The sequence below is a fragment of the Sarcophilus harrisii genome, chromosome 2, assembly GCF_902635505.1.
Source record: "Sarcophilus harrisii chromosome 2, mSarHar1.11, whole genome shotgun sequence".
In the NCBI taxonomy this organism is placed as follows: Eukaryota; Metazoa; Chordata; class Mammalia; order Dasyuromorphia; family Dasyuridae; genus Sarcophilus; species Sarcophilus harrisii.
Window position 1 is genome coordinate 622,801,001 of NC_045427.1, and position 24,745 is coordinate 622,825,745.

Here is a 24,745-nt window from a genome sequence, read left to right on the forward strand (position 1 = left end):
TAGAAAGGATATGTAATTAGATAAATATCTTAGGTCTGTGTTCTAGACATATGGAAATTCATAGGTATGTGAAGGATCATGGGATCTCAACAAACCCAGTGAAAGAGGATCTGGAAAGAACATATCTAATTCAATTCAATTCAATTCAATTCAAACATGAGCTAATTGCTTACTGCATATTGAAAAAAATGTAAGACCTGGAATAGATATAAAGATAATAACTGTTGCCCGTATATATGTTAGGGTCTAGTGGACAAATACAAAAAAATACACAAATATCTATGTTAGGAAATACTTTATGAAATAGGCATTGGAGAGATAGAAAGTAGTATAAGAATAAGATACTTACCAATAGGGACCATCCAGAGAGCGGAGAAAAAGCCCACCTCCCGGAATAAAGAAAATCACTTTCATGGCCTGCTTGACCACTTCTTACTGCACCTTCAGAATCAAGTTGGCTTTGCTTGAAGTAATGAGTATAAATAAACAGTCTATTCTATGAAACAAATATATAGATACAGATAATAATGACAGCATAAATTTTGGGGCCAATGGAAACCTTAATTCCCTTTTCAGAAATTATCAGAAGCTTCATCTGCTGTTGGTGCAGCCAAACGACCAATAGGGTTGATAACCCCAAAGAGCCCCATAAATGAACAAGGAGGCCCTGTTATTGTGGGTTTCCTCCAGACACTGATACCCATTGCCTAGAATCTAAAGAGGTATATTCTCTCTAAGTATGTTTCTCCACAAACATGCCTTTCTATGAACATTATCAGCAATGTATAATAGCAAAAATTCCCCAAGAAAATAAAAGTTTGCAATTCCACAGAGCAGGTACTATGGTAGTAATTCCTAAGTGCTACTAGTCATGACAGAAATAAACAACTCACCAATTCTTCTTTCTTGATTCTTTTTTAAAAGATTTCACAAGGTTGCTTCCTTAGTTCCCATACCCCTACTAATAAAGTCATAGAATCATAGATTTATTAGTGAGAAGAACCTAGTAAATTATATTCTGGCTCTAATATTTACTGCCTCCATGTATATGTGTTTACCTCTCTGTATATGTGTTTCTTCATTTTTAATGAATAGATTTCATTCAATGATCTCTATGGTTCATTCTCACATTATGTCCTGTGATCCCTTATAATACAAATGGTCACCTATTTTAATACTTCAACAAAATAGGAATCCCATCTGCAATACCATAAATACCATGTTTATTTGATTTAGGGACCATTTTTCCTATTGACCATCCCATGCAATTTTCTTGTTCATATCTCAACAGAACATATTAAATACAACCAATAACAAGTATGTACGTTGTACTTTGTTTTCAAAATATATGCGGGGGGAAAAAAGGAGTTTAGCACCCAAATGTATTGCTATTTATTAAGAAGCTGCTACATGCAAGATACTGTGCAACAGTATGGGAATGCAAAGGCAAAAAGTAAATGTTCTCTGTCCTAAATAAACTTTACATTCTACTGGCTACTCAGGGCATAGAATGGTATATTTATCATCCTTTTTAAAATATTATTCATCTCAGTCATTATCCAGAAACATGAGATGGTGAATGTAACACAAGATTGGAAATCAGGAATACCAGGGTTCAAACCCCATCCCAGACGATAACTACTGGTATGACTTTTAACACATTATTTAATTCCTCTGGGTTTCAACTTTTTTTCATCAATAAAATGAAAGGATTGGACATGTTGTGTGTGTGACACTATTTTAGGAATTAAAATGTCTACAAGAGCAATCAGGACAATTGCCAATTTTTTCCAATCCCCATTTTAGCAATAATCACTTAGATAATTCAGGCATCTTTTGATAACAAAACCAAGGACAAGTCATGAAAGAAAAGAAAAGTTAGAGCTGGTAAAGACATTTTAGTGAAATTAGAAACATAAACAATGTCGATGTTCCCCAAAGTACCAGAATCAAGGGAGGATGAGAATATATTTTCTAGTCTCATAAGATATTTTATTTAAAATTCTTTTGGTACAACACCATCCCTAAGACATCCAATTCAGCATCATCATATCCAGGAGGTAAAGATGGGTCACTTTCTTCCACAAGACCCTCATTGATGTCCGTAAGATGAGGCGCCAACCCTGAAATTTTAGGAGGAGATTGATTACTCTATGATATTTTTTCATAATTATAGCTAAGAAGATGAAATTGCCTCTTTTCCTCTAGGAAGTCAATAATTTCCCTTAGTTCCAGTTAAACACTAGTACCACAATAGTGAAAAATAAAACTATTTTAGATAAAAACAGGATTTGCTTTGGAAAAGCTTTTCAGAAGCTACCGTACTGGAAAAAGACTAGATTTGTAGTAGAAAATTCACCTGAATGTCAATATCCTGCTTTTTGGTCATCTCCAAGTATTCCAAATAAAATATCTTAAAAATATTTCTAAGCTAGAAAAAACTTTTGATCACAATGGTGTTTTGCAAATATATGCATATATGTCTATGAATATGCAGTAAAGGCTTGCCTGTATCTTGTACATATTTCCTTTTTTTCTTCCATTCAATTCCTCTGCTCTGTGTTGTTTATTATTTACCTCTTCAGTGGTGGAGCCAGAAGAAACACTTCTTGATGAGGCTGCTCCACCACTTGGGAACATACCAAGCATGCCTCCTAAATTCCAGGCCAGCTTCATAATAATGGGGTTGCTGACCTTTCTAAACTTCTTTTTGCTGATGCGCAAATTCTTATTTCTCACCAGTCTGGTCCTTATCCAATGTTTATTTCATTACATTTGTCAAGGATTGTCTATTTGCCTTCATCATTAGTTTTGCCCTAAAATTTTTCTATATTGTAGCTTTCAAGTGGAAAGCACAAGAATCAAGTGAATTCTGGGAAGACATGACAGCCTGAATGGTATCATGGGCAACTATTTCAGTAGGATTTACACTATTGTTGAGCTCCTTGTTATGGAAGAAATTTTGTAAAAGTTTCTAGATATTGGAGGTGAATGGAACCAGTGACACAATGTCATGAAATCTATGATTTATCAAGTTTGGCATATTTTTAAGACCTTTTCCACTGTTCTAATGTACCATAGAAAAGATCATTCAGGTCTTCAAAGTAGGCATGGGTGATAAAGGGAAAATTCTATGCCTTCCTAATAGGTGTAAGTATCAATATAGCCCTGGGTACTAGAAAACAGGGCATGAATTTATATGTTCAATTGCTTTCTTGTTCTCATTGATATTCTTCTTGTGGTTTTGCTTAAACTCAGAAATGAAATGATTGCCCATGAACTGTGCATACCCTTTGATCTAGCAGTGTCTTTGTTAGGCTTATATCCCAAAGAGATCTTAAAGGAGGGAAAGGGACCCACATGTGCAGAAATGTTTGTGGCAGCCCTTTTTATAATGGCAACCTGTGGATGCCCATCAATTGGATAATGGCTGAGTAAGTTATGGTATATGAATGTTATGGAATATTATTGTTCTATAAGAAACAATCAGCAGGATGAATTCAGAGAGAATTACATGAACTCATGCTAAGTAAAATGAGCAGAACCAGGAGATCATTGTACACAGCAACAAGACTATATGATGATCAATTCTGATGGACTTGACTCTCTTCAACACTGAGATGATTCAGATCATTTCTAATGGTCTTGTGAGGAAGAGAGCCATCTGTACCCACTGTGGGAACTGAGCGTGATTCACAGTATAGTATTTTCAGTCTTTTTGGTATTGTGTGCTTGCCTCTTGTTTTCTTTCTCATTTTTTTTTTCTGGTTTGATTTGATTTTTCTTGTGCAGCAAGATAATTGTATAAATATGTATGCATATATTGGATTTAACATATACTACTATTATATTTAACAAATATTGGACTATGTAGGAGATGGGGCATGGGAAGGGGCGGATTGGAACACAAAGTTTTGCAAGGATTAATATCAAAGAATTATCCATGCATATGTTTTGAAAAATACAAAACTTTAATAATTTTTAAATGATTGACCATGAAATTGTCAGAGTCCTCCCCACTCAAGTGAGTGTCCCCAGCTGAGGTCTTGACTTCAAAGTTGCCATCTTCAATAAAAAAAAAAAAAACTACATCTGAAGTGCTATCTCCAAAGTCAAAGATCAGCACATTTCTCTCAATAGCAACATTTTTGTCCAAGTCACAAGCAACTGTAGCAGCAACTGGCTCACTGATAACTTGTAACGCATTAAGAGCAGCAATTGTTCCAGCATATTTGCTAGCCAAATGGCACAATACTAATAGGCTGGCATTGTGGTGATAGTATTTGCAGGAATCTTCCTAAGGGAAGATTCAGTAATTTCTTCCATCTTTGTAAAGACCATAGAAGATAATTCTTCTGGATAGAAATTTTTGGTCTCTACTTTGTTCTACACTTGGAACTTGGGCCTAACTGCATCATTTACCACCATAAAAAAACCACTGTTCTATGTCTGACCACAAAACTGCATCCTCAAGTCTGTGACCATTCAGACACATGGCATCAAAGACTACATTAGTGAGGTTCATTGAAATGTGTTTCTTTGTAGCATGCCCAGTTAAATATTCTGTTTGGTGAAGGAGACAGAGTTTGGAGCGGTCCTATTTCCTTGGTCATTATCAATAACTTCCACTATTCTAGGTGGAAAGACTCCCACACAAGATCAATGTCACCTGCAGGTTCTTTCAACATTGTTGCTAGAATGTTGCGGACACTGCTGATTGGTGTGAAATAAATAGGGTTGTTGCTGCAAAATCCCATGCTACCTTGTTTTAAAGAAATATGTATTATATATGTGTCTTCTGGCACCAGATTGTTTCCTTTCCTATAGAAAACCTAATGACAAAACCTATAAATTTAAAAATTTAAATGAATGAAAGACAATCTCATATGAGTCCCCCCAAAATTACAAAATGTTGGAATGGAAATTAGAAAGGGGACTTTTATATAATAAAGAGAAGAGGATATAAATGTGAACATGTATATTGTCATAAAGAAACCTTCCAAATTCATCCTTTATTAAAAGGTTGGTAGTGATAGGGCATTCTTAAGACAGCAGGCTGGGGAAGTTTTAACTGTTTAAAAAAATGAATCCATGGTTTCCCCACTGCCTATGTATCTAAGCAGATGTCAAAACTTCTATACATATATACACACATATATGTGCACATATGTGTGTTTATTGTGCATATATGTGTGCATATATACGCACATACGTATGCACATATATGTATATATGTGTATTGTATATGCATATGAATTGTATATGTATGTGCATATGTGTAGATATACATATGTATGGCATATATATGTATATATACACACACAAAAGGAAAATAGAAATATGAAGTATAGAAATAGAAATAATGGTTGAAATATGAAGACCTGAGGAATTGACAACTTTTTCCTCTTCTTTCTCTTCCTCTTCCTCTTCTCCATCATCTTCTTTCTTGGTCAAATGTTTCTCACTTTCTTCAATATCATCATACTCTTCTCCCGACAGACTGATATCTTTCTCTTTTACCTCTTCATATTTCTCCCCTATTGCAAGGTCCTCATAGATGCCCTCAGTAAGAGGATTCTGATTTGTCTTGAAAACTGGAAAGAGAAGACATGAAAGAAATATATTAAAGGCCTCATGATTTGAGGGAGAATTCATATAAGTATCTAAAATAGGTTGATCATATGTATTGACTTTTTAAAGATAATTTCCATAACTACTCTGTTCTAAGTTCATTGACTTTGTCCAAACAAAAAATTATTTCTCATGTTAATATAAATTCTTTTTTTATCCGGAATAACTCTTTCTCTGCTGTTCAGTACAGGAATGAATCAAAAATGTCTCATGATATACTATGGCCCTACTCTACAAGAGGAAAGTTGGTAAAATTATTTTGATATAAAACTCATGATAAAACTTTATATTAATGTCATTTGCTATTTATGATAACAAAGGAGCCTAATTAGTGAAATTAAGTCACCTCATGTAACTGAATACTTCATATAGATGGTATTCACAACACAGAGATAGAGTGCTAGTGACTTGAATTCTTTATTGCCATAAGGAAGACACTAGACAGAAAGTAAATAAGGCCATCTGCTCTTAGCCCAAAGTCACACTCACCTATGGCAACTACCCAAAAAAGAAAGACAATGAGTAAAGAGAGTAGAAAAACAAACATTTACATAGAATCTTTAAAGTAACTTCTCAGTAGCCATTGTCCCGCTAGTAGATAGGTGCCAGACCCTGATGTCAGAAAGATACATTTTCCTGAGTTCAACTTTGGCCTCAGACACTAACAAGTTGTGTGACCATGAGCAAGTACTTAACCCTGTTTACCTCAATTTTCTCAGCTGTAAAATGAGCTGGAGAAGGAACTGGCCAAGCATTTTGGTAAATTTATCAAGAAAACCCCAAATGGTAGGATGAAGAATCAAACATAATTGAAGTGACTGAACAACAAAAAATAAAAGCATCATTAGACTCTCCTTTGATTTCCCTCAGACTCTTATTGCAATATATTAATTGTTGGATGAGAAGATGTATAGTTTAATAAGATCTTGAGATCCGAGGCATTCTCCATTGGTGTTTTATTAAGATTCTTCCCTGATTGACCTGCTGTATGAGTTTTTGTGTCTCCCTTTGAGATCTATCAATCTAGGATTATCTTGTCTTTGCTGTCTCAGAGAGTGGAGATGTTCATTTAGGGCTGCATTTGAACAGTAAGAAAAAAACAGGGGACTTCCATGAGCCTTTTATAAATTTAGCAGACACTGCTAAGAATTTCTCTCAAAATTGACCATCAAAAATTTTGGCTGTGTCTAGCTCTAAAGCTCCCCCTATCAGCACTCCCCAGGAACTACCCCTAATGAAAGTACCCCAACAGAAAGTTCTATTCATTGAGAACATTTAGAACACAAGAAATATGTGTTTCATAATATCTACAGATTGTGGTAGATGTGCTATCCCCTCCTCAAATTGTGGAGAGTGATATCAGTGCAGAATATGACATCATATGCAGAGTAAAGGCATAAATTCTTCAGAGAGACCACTTTTGATGTTCAAAATACATTCAATTAGGGTCTCAGTCCGTGAGCTGCTGATTTCTAGGAGTTATTTCAAGAGAACTGGAAATCCAGAAGCACACCAAGATGAAAAGTCTTTTTCATCTGTATTTAACTTCAGTAATGTATACATCAATATTGAATTCAATAAAAAAGTAAATGCTTTCAATAGCTGAATGGTTTTCACATATATGCACTTTTTTTCAAATATATGTACATATTATTGAGATTAAGACATAAATTACTTACTTAATCCATAATATATTATGTATACTTAACCTATATAATTATAGACCTCTCTCAAATGTGTATAGGCATTATAGGGATTAGTAAAATACAAATTAAGTTAAGCAGTTGTTTAGTTCATGTCAGTCTCAACATCATGGATTTTCTCAACCACTGAATGACAGTACAGTTATTATCATGTTGAAATATATATTTTCTTCTCACATTTGAAACAGCATGTATTAGGCACAAAATAAGAACTTGTAGAATTAAATTGAACATAGTACCACACTAAAAATGGTGTTGAATTGCCAAAATCTATGGCATATAGAGGACAAAGAGTATCTTATCAAGATAAAGGAAGGTCATGCCCAACCAGCCCAATAGACCCAGTGAGAAACTAAGCTAAAATAGCTACTCATCCAAAAAGAGTCATGAAAAAAGGCAGAAAAGTATACCATGTCCAGGACACTTATCAAGGCACCCACTGATATCCACTTATACTCAAATAATCAGTGATCCTTCTGGCCTTTAAGCAAATATGGTCAAGGCAAAGAAGGCTTAATAGAGGAACAAAAGAGTTAACTTATCTCCCAAATACCTGTCATTGTGCAAGAAATAGAAGCCATACATTCACAGACTTCTAATGCAATCATAACTATTCACACAAGCAATAGTCATGGCCTAGTTAGGGGTAGTGAGGTCATTTTAAATGCTTCACATCCTTGATTAAAGACTTCAAGCAGCAATCCTGATATAGCAGAAGATTATTCTCACACAATATAAAGAAAATCAGTATCCCAAACATTCCAGATGTTTTTCCATTAGAAGCTTTTTTTACTAATTGATACTCTCTAATATTATCTATGCCCTCTAGCCACTTACCCTGGCAGAATACTTTCTTGTTCCACATCTGAGCCCCAAGGAATATTAAAACAAAACAGAGCAGTGTTCCAAGGACAAAACAAATGATCTTTAGTGTATTATCTCCTTCTTGGGCTGGTGACAGAGAACCTTAAAAAGAGCAGATTCCAAAAAATCCATGAGGTGAATTTGTCTTTCCTCCTCACCCTGATAGGCCTATAAATCCTGAACTGTTTTCCCACTTTGTATGAGGAAGTTAATGTTAGAAGGCTTGCTTCCTCCAGATGCTTTAAAATGTTCTTGTCCCGCTGGGTCACCAATTCAAAATAGTTCTCTTAGAAATACTAGATCAAATTATATGATGTTCACATTTTAAAGTCATTTATGATTTTTAAAATGTCCTTCTTGCCCTCCCCCCCACACACATCACCACCACCAATAGCAACAATCCTAAGAAGATGTGCAAGTATTCTTATCTTCATTGATAATATTGCACAATGACATAGAGATGAGGTAGAGGTGTTGAAGAGTTGGAGTAGGAAGTGAAATCCAGGACTTCTGGTTCATGCTCCAACATCTTCTTTAGGAACAGAACAAACAGGGAATTTGGAGCTATAAAGGGGAAGAGGCTCACCTCTTCCAGGCAATAGTACTGTCTTCTCTTTCCTACCTGCAGAGAGAGATAGAAATTAAATCAAAGAAAAAAAAGTGTGGAATCATATGGAAAGCTCTCCTAAATCATGCAAACTTTGTCATTAATGATACAAGTCAAGCTATTTTTACTTGCACTTTTTGTTTTAGAGTTCATTCCACAGAACCTGATTAGTGATGTCCACAGTCCCCGTGGGACAGTCTTTCTCCACCCGGCCCACACTCTGTTTGGGGCCCACCACTCACCAGAGCAATTCACAGCTGCATCTTCTTTGTGACCACAATCACTGTGTCCCCAGGGCTCTGCAGGACAGTCCCACAGAGACAGTTCAGTGCCCTTACACTTCACTTCATCCAACCAAATAGTCCCTTTCCCTGGTCCAAAAGCAGCTTCTCCTGGAGCAGCTATAGCCGGGCCACAGCCCAGCTGCCGACACACAACCTCAGCATCTTCCAGGTCCCAGGAATCATCACATATTGTTCCCCAAGAGCCGGCATGCCAGACCTCTACTCGGCCAGAGCAGCTGTTCTCTCCACCTGTGACCCGCAGCCTGTTTGTCCCTGAAATTGCAGCCACTAGGATTTACTGAGAGAGACAAACAGATAGGCAGACAGACCTGTCTTCTTTACTTACTGACACATGATAAACGTGATAGAATAGATAGATACCTATGCAGTCTTGGGTGACTGAACAGTTGAGTCTCTCCCCTGGACTCTCTGAGGTCTTCTTTGTCCATCCTATAGGCATCAAGAATTGGGAAATATCAGAAGAAATGATATTGCAGTATTGAAAGAATGAGCTGTTCCTGCTATGGTAGAGAACAAAATTTCTTAACTAAAATATCAAAAGTAGATTAGTATCATAGCAAACATGGGGCAAAAAAAAGTAGTAATGCAATCTTGGGCTGTATTCTGAGAACCACAGACACAGAAATATTTCACCTTCAACAAAATAAAAGATAAATATCCTCACTGTATGTGCCATGGTCAAACCATTTTTGAAATACTGTGTTCTAGTCTCCACATTTTAGGAACAGCATTAAGAAGCTGGAGCCTGTGAGAGGTGATCAGTATACTGAAAGGACTGAAAAGCATTCTTTGTGGAGATCAAAGAGATAAGGAAGAAATACTAGATGATGTCAAACATTTAAAGGCTATATTATGTCAGAGAAAACAATTTTATATTGTTTAACTTGAGAAGCTAACAGTAGGAGAATAGATAAAAGTTTCAGAGAAGCAGGGTTTGACTCATTGCATAAGAAAACTTTTTTTAACAGTTAGGATTACCCAACACTTAAGTGGACTACAGTGGTGGATTGCGAATTTACTAGCCCTAGAGCCCTTCAAGCACAGATTAGGTGACCACTCGTCAGGAATTTGTAGAAACCAAGTCATTATTAATCAGAGAAATGCAAATTAAGACAACTCTAAGATACCACTACACACCTGTCAGATTGGCTAAGATGACAGGAAAAAATAATGATGATTGTTGGAGGGGATGCGGGAAAATTGGGACATCGATGCATTGTTGGTGGAGTTGTGAATGAATCCAACCATTCTGGAGAGCAATTTGGAACTATGCTCAAAAAGTTATCAAACTGTGCATACCCTTTGATCCAGCAGTGTTACTACTGGGCTTATATCCCAAAGAGATCATAAAGAAGGGAAAGGGACCTGTATGTGCACGAATGTTTGTGGCAGCCCTCTTTGTAGTGGCTAGAAACTGGAAACTGAGTGGATGCCCATCAGTTGGAGAATGGCTGAATAAATTGTGGTATATGAATATTATGGAATATTAATTGTTCTGTAAGAAATGACCAACAGGATGATTTCAGAAAGGCCTGGAGAGACTTACACGAACTGATGCTGAGTGAAATGAGCAGGACCAGGAGATCATTATATACTTCAACAACAATACTATATGATGACCAGTTCTGATGGACCAGGCCATCCTCAGCAACGAGATAAACCAAATCATTTCTAATGGAGCAGTAATGAACTGAACTAGCTACGCCCAGAGAAAGAACTCTGGGTGATGACTAAAAACCATTACATTGAATTCCCAATCCCTATATTTATGCCCACCTGCATTTTTGATTTCCTTCATAAGCTAATTGCACAATATTTCAGAGTCTAATTCTTTTTGTACAGCAAAATAACAGTTTGGTCATGTATACTTAAAAAAATAGAAAATTGAGTGCTGCAGATGTGGAATGTTACATACATTTTCAGAGGAGGCCATTGCATTATTTGTTTTGCTTAATCATTTTACTTCATCATGAGAAATTTCTTATGCAGTGGGGATAATTTGTAAATATTTATAAGATAAAAACAAAATGAATCAATAAAGGATTTAAAAAATATGAAAAAAATGGAATTTGGAGAAAGGGATTCCTGTTTAGGAATGGAGAGTCAGTTCTCAGGTCCCTTTCGATTATGATTTTATGATCTATGTATGGCAGGTCAATTTCAGCAACTTTACAGATCTACAAAGGAAATTAGAACCTGAATGGCAACCTAAGCTGCCAGCATTAGAATATAAAGGATTAAGATATCAGAACCTTCACATGTGATCCAGGCTTCATCTCCTCGGGAACATGAGTGTGGATGCCAGGATGCTGATGGGCACTGCCACAAAGAGTTAGTATACAAGCCACGGCATTCAATTTTATCCAGCCAGTTCACTTCCGAGCCTCTGTAGGGCACTGGTTTATTCTCCAGCCAGCCCTCTTTTCCACATTTCAATTGCCTGCATATAATTTCCAGGGAGAGTTCTTTCAGGGAATTGCTACACACTCTTCCCCATGTTCCATTGTAGAAAACTTCTAGCCACCCAGCACAGTTACGAGTCTCACTGTTCAGCCTCATAGCTGTAAAGTCTAGAAGAAAAACATAAATCAGTCCTGTACTGGTTTGTGTCATTATAAATTCATAGTGTCACATAATTAGGAAACCAGAAAGAGCTTTATTAATTAAGAAACCTATCATCTTAAAAAAAAAAAAGGAACAAAAGTCCAAGATCCCATCGCTCATTAATAGCAATGCTAAAACCAGAATCCAAGTCTCCTGACCCCAAGTAAGCAAGTGCTTAACCCCACTGAAGCTGCTCAGTGGACAGAGCAGCAGGATTGGAGTCAGGAAGATTCCCTTCATGGGTTCAAAACTTACCTCAGCCACTTCCTAGCTGTGTGACCCTAAGCAAACCATGCAACCTTATTTGCCTCAATTTCCTTATCTATAAAATCAGCTGGAGAAGGATATGATAAACTCCTCCAATATCTTCACCAAGAAAACTCCAAATAGGGTGATAAAGTCAGATAGCACTGAAATGACTGAACAATGCCTACCTTATTAAGGTTCAAGATCAATGAAGAAATAAATTGTAGAAGTTGCCTAGAGCCCTGATGTCGGTCTCCAAGGGAGAATTTCACAGATGACAGAGGAATACAGAGATGTCATGCTGATATTTTATGATTATCCCATTTGGGAGTGTCTGGTCTAGAAGTCCCTAGTCTTCTCAGAGTAATATTTTAAAATATATAATATTTCCTAGGAAGCCAATTACACTAGAATATAGTTAAGAAAGTATTTTTAAACAAATTGCCAGATTTCAGGTGAGAAAATTTTAAATTGAATAAACTCTGATCCCTTCCAGCCAATAATGTGCCACAAATCAGCTTAAATTCATTTAAGAGCTGATTGGTAAATGTTCAGTGTGAGCACTCATACTCAGAAATCAGCAACTACAAATGAGGGTTTTATTTATTGTTTATTGTCTAGATTTTTTTTTAAGTGATGGGAAAATATCAATAACAAAAACTAAAGTCAAAAGTGTGTTATGCATGTATTTTCAAATTTTTGGTTTTTTGAGAGCCAGCAGTTAAATATTTATTGACACACCCCAAATTCCAGATCCTAATCATTTAATCCAATGGTTTCCATTTGGGATTCAGGCTGTGATTTGGAAATGAAAGATAGATTAGCAGAGTTTTCAAGTGAACATCACTTTGTGTAATTTTCTTTGAATATCTTTGAAGCTTGAATTATACATTGGGATCATAAAGATAAATAACTGCATCAAATGTGAGCTACTGAGCCACCAATCACAAGTTAAATCCCTGCCTAAAAATGTCTGAAATGGATTACAACTAAAGATTAGTGGAAATCAGGAATTTCATCTAATAATATATTTTTCCACAGTGCCCATACAGGAAAAAATTGCAAAATATCATGAGCGATTTCTGAAGTAGCCATTTGCAGCAGTGAATCTGTGCTAAAACTTCTGTCCATAAGATATTTTATCTAGATCTGGGATGACCCTTAGAAGTCAATAAATTCAATTCCATCATTTTTAGAAATGAGAAAACTGAAGTAGAAAGAAGTTAAATGAATTGCCCCAAATCCCTCATCTACTAAGCGGGTAATTCTAAGATTTGAACTCAGGTGCTCTGAATCCAAATTCAATAATCTTTCCCTTGCCTTACTCCTAGGAATAGGCTAGAACTATTCTTCTGAATATGAGCAGGTCAGAGTCAGAACCCTATGGTACAAGGGTAATGAGAAGTCCGGAGGGAATAAGATCCCTAAGATCTTTATATCAGTATCTCCATCCCTTGAAGAAAGACTACAGGAAAAGGGAAGTGTGAAAGCATATTAAAAACCTTTTTCAGTGTCCCCAGGAATAGTGAGAAAGAAATATTTCATTCATCTAAAAACTCTTTCTAGGCAAATTTCTTAGGAAGATAAGTATGTCCAATATAAATGTTCTATCCTAAGTAAACCTGATTGATGATGGAAAACTCAATTTGAAGTAAGGTATTTCTAGTCATATTTAAATCCTAAATTTCCCATGCTTGAGCCCCACTCCAGAGAAGTGCCCTCTACTTGTGATACTCATAGCAGGGAGACCATAGACAGACCTGAGCAGAGAACACCGGCATCCTCCTTGTGTCTGCAGTCATGCTGGCCCCAGCCTTGGGACGGGCACTGCCAGAGTTCAGACTCATTGCCAAAGCAGCTCAGCTCATCCAGCCAGATGGGCCCAGATCCTGCTCCATAGTGAGCAGATCCCGTGGCACTGAGGGCCACACCACAGTCCAATTGCCTGCAAACCACATTGGCGTCAGAGAGGTCCCAGGAATCATCACACACTGTGCCCCAGGTGCCATTGTGGTAGATCTCCACTCGCCCAGCACAGCGGCCAGTGCCATTCACCAGGCGGATCCTTCTGCTCCCTAAGGGACAAGGGCCATCATTAGGATGAAAATGAGAGACCAGGGAGGATGTTGAAGGTCTTGGCAGCTTCTCACCTGAGCAGATGACACCAACATCCTGAGTGATCCCCAGTGGAGCCAGGGCAGATGTGGAGATGTTACACTGGTTCAGATGGGTCTCATTGCCTGTACACTTCATGCTGCTCGAAACCACAGGGCCCACCTCTGGGCCTGAGGTATGGGAGGTATAGACTCTCTCCACCTTTCCACATTGGAGCTGCCTACACAACACTTGAGCACCATTAATGTCCCAATCATGACTCCAGACCGGGCCCCAAACTCCATGCAGAAAAATCTCCACTTTCCCATCACAACGGCTCTGTCCATCCCTCAAACGAAGAGAATCTAAGTCCAGGGAGAGGGGCAAAAAATGAAGCAAATATTTTAAAGAGTTTCAGTTTGTTGTTTGGGTTTTAGTGGGATGGAGAAACATTCCTGGGAAATAAGAAACAAATTGACCTGTTTTGACTGAAAATGCTTAGGATCATGAGAATTTTGGAATAGATGAGAACAAAACAGAGTGGAAACAATAAAGAAGAGATAAAGATTACATTGAAGGATAAGCTCCTTTGGATAATTTTTCCTTTTTTGAGTAACTCATATAGTCAGATGCCAACGAGGGAGTCTTGACTTCAACGTTAATGAATTTGATTAGACAAAGACTATGATAACCAAATGCAGCTCAGTGTAATGGAAAGAGCTCAGGTCTAAGGGAATGGAGGCAGAGGCAAGAAGTGACATTCAGTCAAGATGCTGCTTTAACAAGAGGCAGAACACATCACTCCCACAACCTACTTCAGTGAAACCCTGAAACTGACATCAAGCCAAATAATAATCAAGAAGTTCAGTGAAAAACTACTGTGATTTTCCCACTCTAGAACTGCATAAAAGATCAATTGGTTGTACACAGGAAATTGGAAAGAAGACTGCCAAAAAGTTTATTGCAGCACAAGATAGCCTACCAACCAAAAGAGGCTGTTTAGGTGCCTATGTCATCTCCAAGGTTCTGTATCCAGAAGCAAAAAGAGTAGAAGTTTCTGCCAGAAAAAGTCCCACATTGAAAAATGTGGAAGTCTCAGGAAAAAGCATTAAGCAAAACCAGCATAATACCACAAGCATCAGAATCTGGACACTCAAGGCTAAGGGATTGGGAGATCTCTAATACTGTCTTAAGATGTCACATACAATGTTCTGAATTTCAAAAAACCAGAAGGATTCAATCCCAGTAGATGGAGTTCAGCATAAAAACCCAGAGAAAATTATCAGGATTAATCCCTCATCTGGAAGTACACCAAGGGACAGAGTCTCATCCCCTGGCACAAATCCGCAATTCAGGAAACAAAGCTGGAGAGACAAATAAGTCAAAGAAAATACAAACTAGTACCTGATCTAGAGATTTTCAAAAACAACAAAGCAACTACAAGCAGAAACTCAAAATAAATAACATTTTCCACAAAGACTGGATGATGGAAAGAGAATAAATAACAGTTTTTAAAAAGGAGGTAAACCATTCTAAAATAGTTGACTGCTAAAAACTAAAATAGATCAAACAGAAATCAATGACTTCATAAGATAGCCAGAAATATTAGGACAAAAACAAAATGCTGAAAAAGAGAAGTTATAAAATATGTGATGTCACAACAACTAATATGAAAAAAGGTTGCCAAGAAGAGGTCATTTAAGAATCCCTAGACTTGCTCAAAATCATGATTTCTTTTTAAGGTTGAACTATATTTCAAGAAATCCTTTATAAACACTGCCCAGATTTGTTAGAACTGGTAGACAAAATAAAGATGTAAACAATGAATTGATCATCTGCTGAAAGAAACTCCCAAAGGAAAGATTATAGGAATGACATAGTCAAAATCCTGAACTCCTACCAAACACACACACACACACACACACGCACGCACGCACATGCACATGCACATACACATACTGTAAGTATATAGAAAGAAGTACCAAAGAACTATGGTCAGGATTATACAAGGCTTGACATCTATAAATGAAAGGAAGACTTGAAATACAATATTACAAAAGAGAGAGACTTACAATTAAGAATAACTTATCCTCTAAAGCATAATCCTATGGGAAGTAAATGGTGGATCTTTAATGGAAAAGAGAGTGTTCAAATAGTTTTGATGCAAAGACCAGAGCTGAGTAATAATTTTGAAATATAAGCATAAGAGCTAAAGAAAAATATCTAGAAAAGTAAGTATGTTTGAGTAATTTGAAACAAGCTCTATAAGGATACAATGCTAGCATTCTAATAAAGAGAAAAGAAACAAATAACCAGAACCTTAGGGAATACCTAAGATTAATTCAGAAAATTTGGAACTAGTTGAACAAATTGTGGGATACAAATGTAGCAAATATTTGTCCAAATGTAGCAAAATAAAAAGGACAAAAGAAAAGATTTTTTATAGAATCCTAGTTAATTTGAATTAGATTCCTAGGAGTGTTTGCTTCTGGGTTGCCATACATTTTTCTTATCAATGTTTTGGATGAAATTATAGATGGTGTAGTTATTAAATATACATATGGCACAAAACTGGGAGGAGGAGTTAACAAAATGTAAGAGACACTGAGGATATTGAAAGGTCCAAACACTGGACCAAATACAGTGAGATGAAATTTAATATGGTTAAAGTATTTTATTTCTAATTTTGTTGTGAAATTAATAATCTCCATGAGCTCAAATATTTTAATATACAAACAACAAAGATAGTATATACTGAAATAGAACTCTGTTGCATAGTTTTAAAGATTTTAAGTCGATATTAAATTTAATGATTTGTTTGTGTCTTCTGACCTTTTTAGTTACTTCTGCTACATGCAAAGAATTACACCTGGATTCAACAAATTGGCCCCAACAAATTGTTGCACAGAAGTTAACAAAAACTGCTGAGAAAACTGGAAAAAAAGTTTGGCAGAAGCTCTAGATATAGACCAAAATTTCACACTGTATACTAGAAGTGAGGATTATCTGGTCCACAGGCTGTATTCAGCCAGCAAAATCATTTACTAAGACAACCATAGGTAATGATGAGCTGAAAGATAGATAGAACAATCTCCCTCTGATAGAGTCCTATAAGTTGATGAAATTGGGGGGGGGCACAAATGATGTCATAAATATCCAAATGGCCTTGGCAGAAAAAGTGTTTCCCACCCAAGCTATATAGCAAGATAAGATAAAAATTTAGGATGATACTGTAAGCAAATTAAGAGATCATGAATAGTTTTTTTTTTCTTTCTGTCAGATATATGGTTAAGGGAAGAATTTAAGACCAAAGAAGTTATAGTGTTACAAAATATAAAATAGATCATTTTGATTAGTAAAATTAAAAAACTTTTGCACAAATAAAACAATGTAAACAAAATTATAAGGAGAGCAGAAAACTGGGAGTAGGGGAGGTTTATAGCAAGTTATCTCTGATAAATGCCTCATTTCTCAAATATAAAGGGAGTGAATCAAATTTATAAAAATTTAAGTCATTCCCTAATTGATAAATGGTCAAAGGATATGAACAAGAAGTTTTCAGACAAAGAAATCAAAACTCTCTATAATCATTTGGAGAAAAAAAAACTCTAAACCACCATTGTTCAGAGAACTGCAACTCTAGCAGGGGTCCTCAAATTATGGCCTGCGGGCCAGATGAGGCACCTGAGGACGATTATCCCCCTGACCCAGGGCTATGAAGTTTCTTTATTTAAAGGCCCACAAAACAAAGTTTTTGTTTTTACTATAGTCCGGCCCTCCCACAGTCTGAGGGACAGTGAACTGGCCCCCTATTTAAAAAGTTTGAAGGACCCCTGCAAGGTGTTGAGGACCATGCCTAAGTGAAGGTGCAGGTCAATTCTCCAAGAGCTCCAAAGCTGTGGATCATAACACTTGAAGGAGTTGCAAAGCAGCCTTTACTGACATAGGTGTTGCTTGTGGACTGGGAATGAAATAAATTGGAGGCAGAGGGAGGAGGAGGGAGGTCAGACAATGCAACTACCTCTCAGTAGGGAGGTCAGAGAACAGCAACAGCCTCTCAATCTCCTTGTATCATCATCATCATCATCAATCATCATCATCAATCATCATCTCAATCATCATCATCATCAATCATCTATCATCATCATCTCACATGAAGAGATCCATTCTACAGATCTGAGTTAGACCTTCAGCAGCCACTGGCAGGTGGCTCCCATATCACAACACTAAGGTACTATCTCACACCTATCAAAGTGGCTATAAGTCAAAAAAAAAAAAAGATGGATATTGGAGGAAGTATGAGAAAACTGGGACAATATTATGCACTGTTGGTGTAATTGTGAACTGATCCAACCATTTTGGAGAGCAATTTAGAACTATATTTAAAGGTCTATAAAACTGTGCATACATTTTGATCCAGCATAACTCTACTAAGTCTGTATCTCAAAGATATAAAAAAGGAAGAAGACCCACCAACACAAATATTTATAGCAATTATTTTTATATTAGCAAAGAATTGGAAATTGAGGGGATGTCTACCAGTTGAGGAATGACTGACGTTGTGATATGATTGTGATGGAACATAATTGTTCTATAAGAAATGGCAAGCAGAATGATTTCAGAAAAACCTAGAAAGACTTAAATGAACTGATATAAAGAGAATGTTTTAAAGTTATCAAACTGTACATACCCTTTGATCCAGCAGTGTTACTACTGGGATTATATCCCAAAGAGATTATAAAGAAGGGAAAGGGACCTGTATGTGCACGAATGTTTGTGGCAGCCCTTTTTGTAGTGGCTAAAAACTGGAAACTGAATGGATGTCCATCAGTTGGAGAATGGCTGAATAAATTGTGGTATATGAAAATTATGGAATATTACTGTTCTGTAAGAAATGACCAACAGGATGATTTCAGAAAGGCCTGGAGAGACTTACACGAACTGATGCTGAGTGAAATGAGCAGGACCAGGAGATCATTATATACTTCAACAACAATACTAGATGATGACCAGTTCTGATGGATCAGGCCATCCTCAGCAACGAGATCAACCAAATCATTTCTAATGGAGCAGTAATGAACTGAACTAGCTATACCCAGAAAAAGAACTCTGGGAGATGACTAAAAACCATTACATTGAATTCCCAATCCCTATATTTATGCCCACCTGCATTTTTGATTTCCTTCACAAGCTAATTGTACAATATTTCAGAGTCTGATTCTTTTTGTACAGCAAAATAACATTTTGGTCATGTATACTTATTGTGTATCTAATTTATATTTTAATGTATTTAACATCTACTGGTCATCCTGCCATCTAGGGGAGGGGATGGGGGGTAAGAGGTGAAAAATTGGAACAAGAGGTTTGGCAATTGTTAATGCTGTAAAGTTACCCATGCATATATCCTGTAAATAAAAGGTTATTAAAAAAAGAGAATGTTTTATATAATAACAGCAATATTGTTCAGTGAAGATTTGTAAATGACTTAGCTACTCCCAGCCATACAACGATCCAGTGTGCAAAATTATTAATAGGGAAATGTTTTACATAACTGCACAGGTATAACCAATATTTGATTGTTTTCCATTTCAAGGAGGATGGGAGGAAGAGCAAGGATAGAATTTGGAACTCAAAATTTAAATAAAAATATTAAAAATTAGCGAGGAAAGACATGAGAACTTAAGTGAAGTGAAAACTCAAAATGACTCAACAATGTAATGGGACAAACAATTTAAAAAAAAAAAAAAAGCCATAACCTTGGGCTACAGAGAGACCTAGCCTCCAGAAATAAAGCTATCATAATCCCACTGTACTCGGCCATTATCACTTATGTTTGGAGTATTCAGTTCTGGGTGACACCTTTCAGAGAGCACCTTAAGTTGATGAGCCTAATGAGAAGGACAAACAGGATGGCAAAGATACTAAAATGCATACCGTATGAGATTCAGTAGAAAAAAATTAAATAAAGATTGTTAGTCTGCAGAAAAGAAGGATCAAGAGAGACATGACAGTTATTATCAATATTTAAAAAGGTTGTCTTATGGGGAAAAGTTTTGGATTCTTCTTCTTTTTAGTTAACAACATTTATTAAGGATTCCCTATGTGCCAGGCACTATACTAAGGGCTGAGAATATAAAGAAAAAAGGTAAAGAATCTCTTCCAGCAAGAAGGTCACATTCTAATAAGGAAAATTTTATGCATACATGTATGTGTGTGTATGTGTATATATATATATATATATATATATATATATATATATATATTATCTCCTAGTAACACTGTATATTTTTTGCTGGTATCTAGTTGTTCTTTTTACAAGTCGTCTCTCCCTCCTCGAATGCCTGATGGCAAAGGTAGGAGTAATGGTGAGGGCATTATGGGTACAAATATAGAAGAGAAAAAAACTTCCTAACCATTAGAATTATCCCCAAAGGGAGAGGCTACACTGTGAGCTAGTGTGCTCTTCTTCCCATCCCCAAATGGCAAATAAAGATTTATTTGTAGCTAAGCTATAATGCTTCTTTCCTAAATTTTAGATGAGATGACCTGTCCAACTCTTAATCTCTTTGACAGAGAAATATTTGCCCACGGTCAAATAAAGTAAAAAATTTCAACTTTGACTGCTAATCCAATACACTTTGGACCACACAACACTGTCTCTTCAGTTTCCTATAGAAGCCAATTTGTTGATCTCATTCCCTATGAATGCCTTATCAATTTCTCCTTTCAGGAATTCCATTTATCTGTTTCTGTCTCTGCTTTGGTCCTTACCTGAGCAGATGGCCCCAGCCACATTCCCCGGGATGCACTTGGATGCTCCCAGTGTGCTTGCAGGGCAATTCCATAAATGAGCTTCTGTCCCTGTGCAGTGAAATTTATCAGGCAGGATCAAACCATCTCCTTCTCCAAAGTAGCCTCCTCCTGGAACTGCTATGGCATGGCCACAATTGAGCTGATGACAAAGGACAGTTGCATCTTGCAAATCCCAGTGGGTGGCACAGAGAGGGGCCCACCCCTTCTGTATCTGGAGTTCCACTCTCCCTGAACACCTATTGCTGCCATTCGCTAGCCTGTAGTCTGGGGAGACAAAAAGTTAGCTTTTCATGAAGGGATCCTGGTCAAACTACAGCAAAAGACTCCATTTCTTATATGATGAAATATCAATATCTATAAACCACAGAAAACTAGATCTACACTCAACAAAAATAGTACAGACATATTTCCTGTCCTCTGGGTTTAGAATCCAAAGGCTTCACACCTTAAAAATATAGGAAAGATATCATACAAATTGATTCAATGCCATTGGAAAAATTGCACCTATTAATCCAGTATTCCAGTCAGGACACTACAGATTAAAGAAATGATTATAGGAATCATCAGAGAATGATTTCTGGATTGGGGAAAATGGAACCAAATATTTTTTTAAATTTCAATTTCTTAATTATTTTATTTCCAAAATACAGGTGTACCTTGATCTATGCAACAGACATGATACTGTGAAGATAAGCATAAACTGGATTTTGAAAATTAAAGTATATTTTAAGTACATTATAGGTATAATTCTACTCAGAGGAATTTTATGGTAAATAATTCACAAAGCAAAGAATGTTCAGTAAAACAAGTAAATCCTAATTTATTTTTATTGTAAATCTAAATTTCTATATATCAAGATTTAACAGTGCATCTGTGTAGGTTTGGATGTTTGATGTAAAACAGCTTGAGAAGTCAATATAGAAAATGAGAGGGGAGAACACTCTGTAGACTCAGAGATAGGAAAATCTAGTAGGTATTCTTATGGCCTTGGAGGAATAGAATATAATTCCTAAACTTGTATCTCTAAGACATAGAGTAGCTGGATCACTGTGGATTCTACTCATTCTTCTTTTCTAGTATGGGTAGTGGGGGAAAGGGAAGAGAAGGGAAAGAAGGAGGAGGAAAATGAGGAGGAGGAAGAGGAGGAAAAGGAAGAAGAACAAGAACAAGAAAACAGTAGGAGGAGGAGGAGAAAAAGAAAGTGTAAGAGAAACAGAGCTGGCTACAGAAATGTGAGGATAAAGGAAATAATCCCATCTTTTCAGATTTTTAGTAAGTGAGCATGTAAGATATTCAAAGTCTTGATATTAGCAATCAGGCATGAGAAATAAAAGGAATTTACTCATCCTATCCTAAATATCAAGTGACCCTTAGTGAATTCCCTGATGAATGTTAGTAGTACAGTTGTCAAAACAAAAGAATTGAACCTTTGTTGTTCCAAGAAGTCTGACTGTGAACTAGATTAATAAAGAATTTTAAAATATACTGTTTAGCCCTAGGTATATTTTAAATTATGCTGTAACACAGGTGGCAAAGTGCATAGAACAATAGAACTAGAGTTAGGAAGCTTTGAATTCAAATCCCAGCTTCAGATACTTACTATCTCTGTGACACTGAGCAAGTTACTTAATACTATCTGTTTCAGTTTACTCATTTGTAAAATAGAGGTAATGGCTGTGAGAACAAAATGAGATATAGTTCTTCCTCTCCCATTGAAGTAGTTAGAAGTAGCACATTCTGAATCTGGAAAATCTGCTTTAAAATTTTTGGCCCTCTCTTCATAGCAGAGAAGAAATCTATTTTTTTTGTTGTTTTATGGGATGTTTACAATACATTATTGTAAATTTTGTTAAGTATTTAGCCATAAACTATATGTATGTTAATGTTAAGTAAAAATACTCTTTGTAAAAGAAATTTTAAAATACAAAATCAATAATAAAATTAAAGGTACACTGGAGGAAGAGGTGGAGATGAATGTACAGAAGAACTACATCCCTAGCAGTATAAGGTAGGAGTGTATGTACCTTCAGATTGGTGGTAATTCTTATGCTGAACTAAAATATATCAAAACCTCAATGTGGAAAGGGATTAACTGTATTTGCAATTAGTTTTACAAAATGAAGCTCTATGCAATGTTACCTAAAAGAAGACAAAAAGAGCAAAAGAAAAAATACCAACATATTTCTGTTCTAATATATGGATATTATATATATATGGATATGTACACACACATACTTGTTCATAAATTCTAAAAGCAAGAGATTCTGATTTGCTTCTATTCTGTAATCCATGGATCAATTGAACAAGGAGACAAAAAATTTTCACAAACCTCTTTATAAATGCTAGTATTTATTATTTATTTAAATAATTAATTAATAATAATTAATAATTATTTATTAGCTAGCATTTCTTATTACTCCTAATGCTGTTGCCTAGAGTTATCAGTAAGAAAGAAATTGGTGTTCTTAATAAAATCTTGGAAATAAATATACAAACACTCTGCTCAGATCATTACTCACAAGAATAAGATGAAATAACACTTAAATCTATGAATCTCTCTCCTTAGAATATGAACCTTGGAAAACTAGGGAATGCCTTTACCTATTTTTGCATCCCAAGGACTTAGTAAAATACCAAGATGAGAAACAACTTAAATGCTTTTTTTATTGATTTGATGGATCAGTTTGATTGTTTTGATTCTTTGAACTTACTTGCAAAGCCATTTCATTCACCCAACAATTATATCCAATGAATATTTCTAAAGTTTCTAAAATATGAAAAGTGTACTTAATTAGTTTCTGTTCAGTGGACACCCACTCCACAGAAGGCATTGCAAATATACTAGAGGAGTTTGGATCTAAGATTCCATCAGAAAGAACAGCTCAGCTTCCTTTAGAAAGTAAATACATCTTCACATTATATGTAGTCATCATCTCCCGACACTCTGAAAAGTTAAGGTAGATTCTTAAATTTTTCCACCCAGAAATTTTTCTCTGGAGAAATTTTTCATGACCCCAAATATATAGGTACATAAAATAGATATACAAATCAAATATTTACTGATGTCATAATTTCATGAACCCCATATTCAATTGCAAACCCCCCCATATGGGGTGATAGCCCAGAGTTTAAGAATCTGGAGGTTAAATGATTAATTCATGATCATTCTACATTGTGTCAAATTCAAAACTTGAAATCAAGTCTTCTGATTCCAAGGCAACTTCTCACTTGCTGTCTTTTACTAGATTTCGCAAGCTATTGTATGGGAAAAATTAATCTTTCCCTCTTGTATTTAATAACTAATTATTGGATCATGATCAAAGTTTTTCCCTTTTTCTATTTGTTCATCCAGAAACCAATCTGTGTGGGAAATATTCCTTAAAGATTTATCCAGGGCAAGATCCAGTGAGACATCAAATAAAATTCTAAGTTTGGGTTAATTTCTACGCATTGTGTTTGTTCAGACTGGTCTGGGGGAGTATTGATTAAAGGATTGTCAAGTAGATGACATGGAAATTGATCTCTTTCAAGTCAAGTATCCCAAGACCTTCATTATCTGCTATCCTTCAGGAATTACTCTTTGAAAGACATATAAACTGTGAGCCCATCTCCATAAGGAGTCTTTGGTCTGAGAGATAGCCAAATAACCATCCTTTTATTAACCAACCTTAATGAAAGACTTCAGTACTTTTCCCCCTCAGTATCTGTTCATACTTTCTCTCTTTTCAAGGAAAATGAACTAATATATTTTTCATTTGCCTTAATAATAGTTATTTAGTTCTTCAAAAGATGGAGACAAAGACAAAAAGGACATGGCTATTATGGATCTGATTCTAATCAACAAAAGCAAATTAGCTATGTTCAATGAATTCAAGTTG

At 36.0% G+C, this 24,745-nt stretch overlaps 1 protein-coding gene across 3 annotated transcripts in view; it reads right to left on the reverse strand.

Annotated features, from left to right (window-relative positions):
- Positions 1-553: 553 nt before the first annotated feature.
- The window catches only part of LOC100914928 (scavenger receptor cysteine-rich domain-containing protein SCART1), a 43,211-nt gene continuing 19,019 nt past the window's right edge, over positions 554-24,745 (reverse strand). The window contains exons 5-14 of one of the 3 annotated variants that reach the window (XM_031956674.1): positions 20,826-21,131; positions 14,111-14,419; positions 13,721-14,035; positions 11,363-11,680; positions 9,471-9,539; positions 9,048-9,104; positions 8,785-8,820; positions 8,172-8,300; positions 5,382-5,594; positions 554-2,123 (exon numbers count right to left, since the gene is read on the reverse strand). In XM_031956674.1, the coding sequence (XP_031812534.1) occupies positions 1,993-2,123; positions 5,382-5,594; positions 8,172-8,300; positions 8,785-8,820; positions 9,048-9,104; positions 9,471-9,539; positions 11,363-11,680; positions 13,721-14,035; positions 14,111-14,419; positions 20,826-21,131 (1,883 nt within the window). In that variant the 3' untranslated portion in view covers positions 554-1,992. Of the gene's footprint in view, positions 2,124-5,381; positions 5,595-8,171; positions 8,301-8,784; positions 8,821-9,047; positions 9,363-9,470; positions 9,540-11,362; positions 11,681-13,720; positions 14,036-14,110; positions 14,420-20,825; positions 21,132-24,745 lie in introns of all 3 variants that reach the window. The other 2 variants (XM_023498250.2, XM_031956675.1) reach the window with 2 other exon arrangements.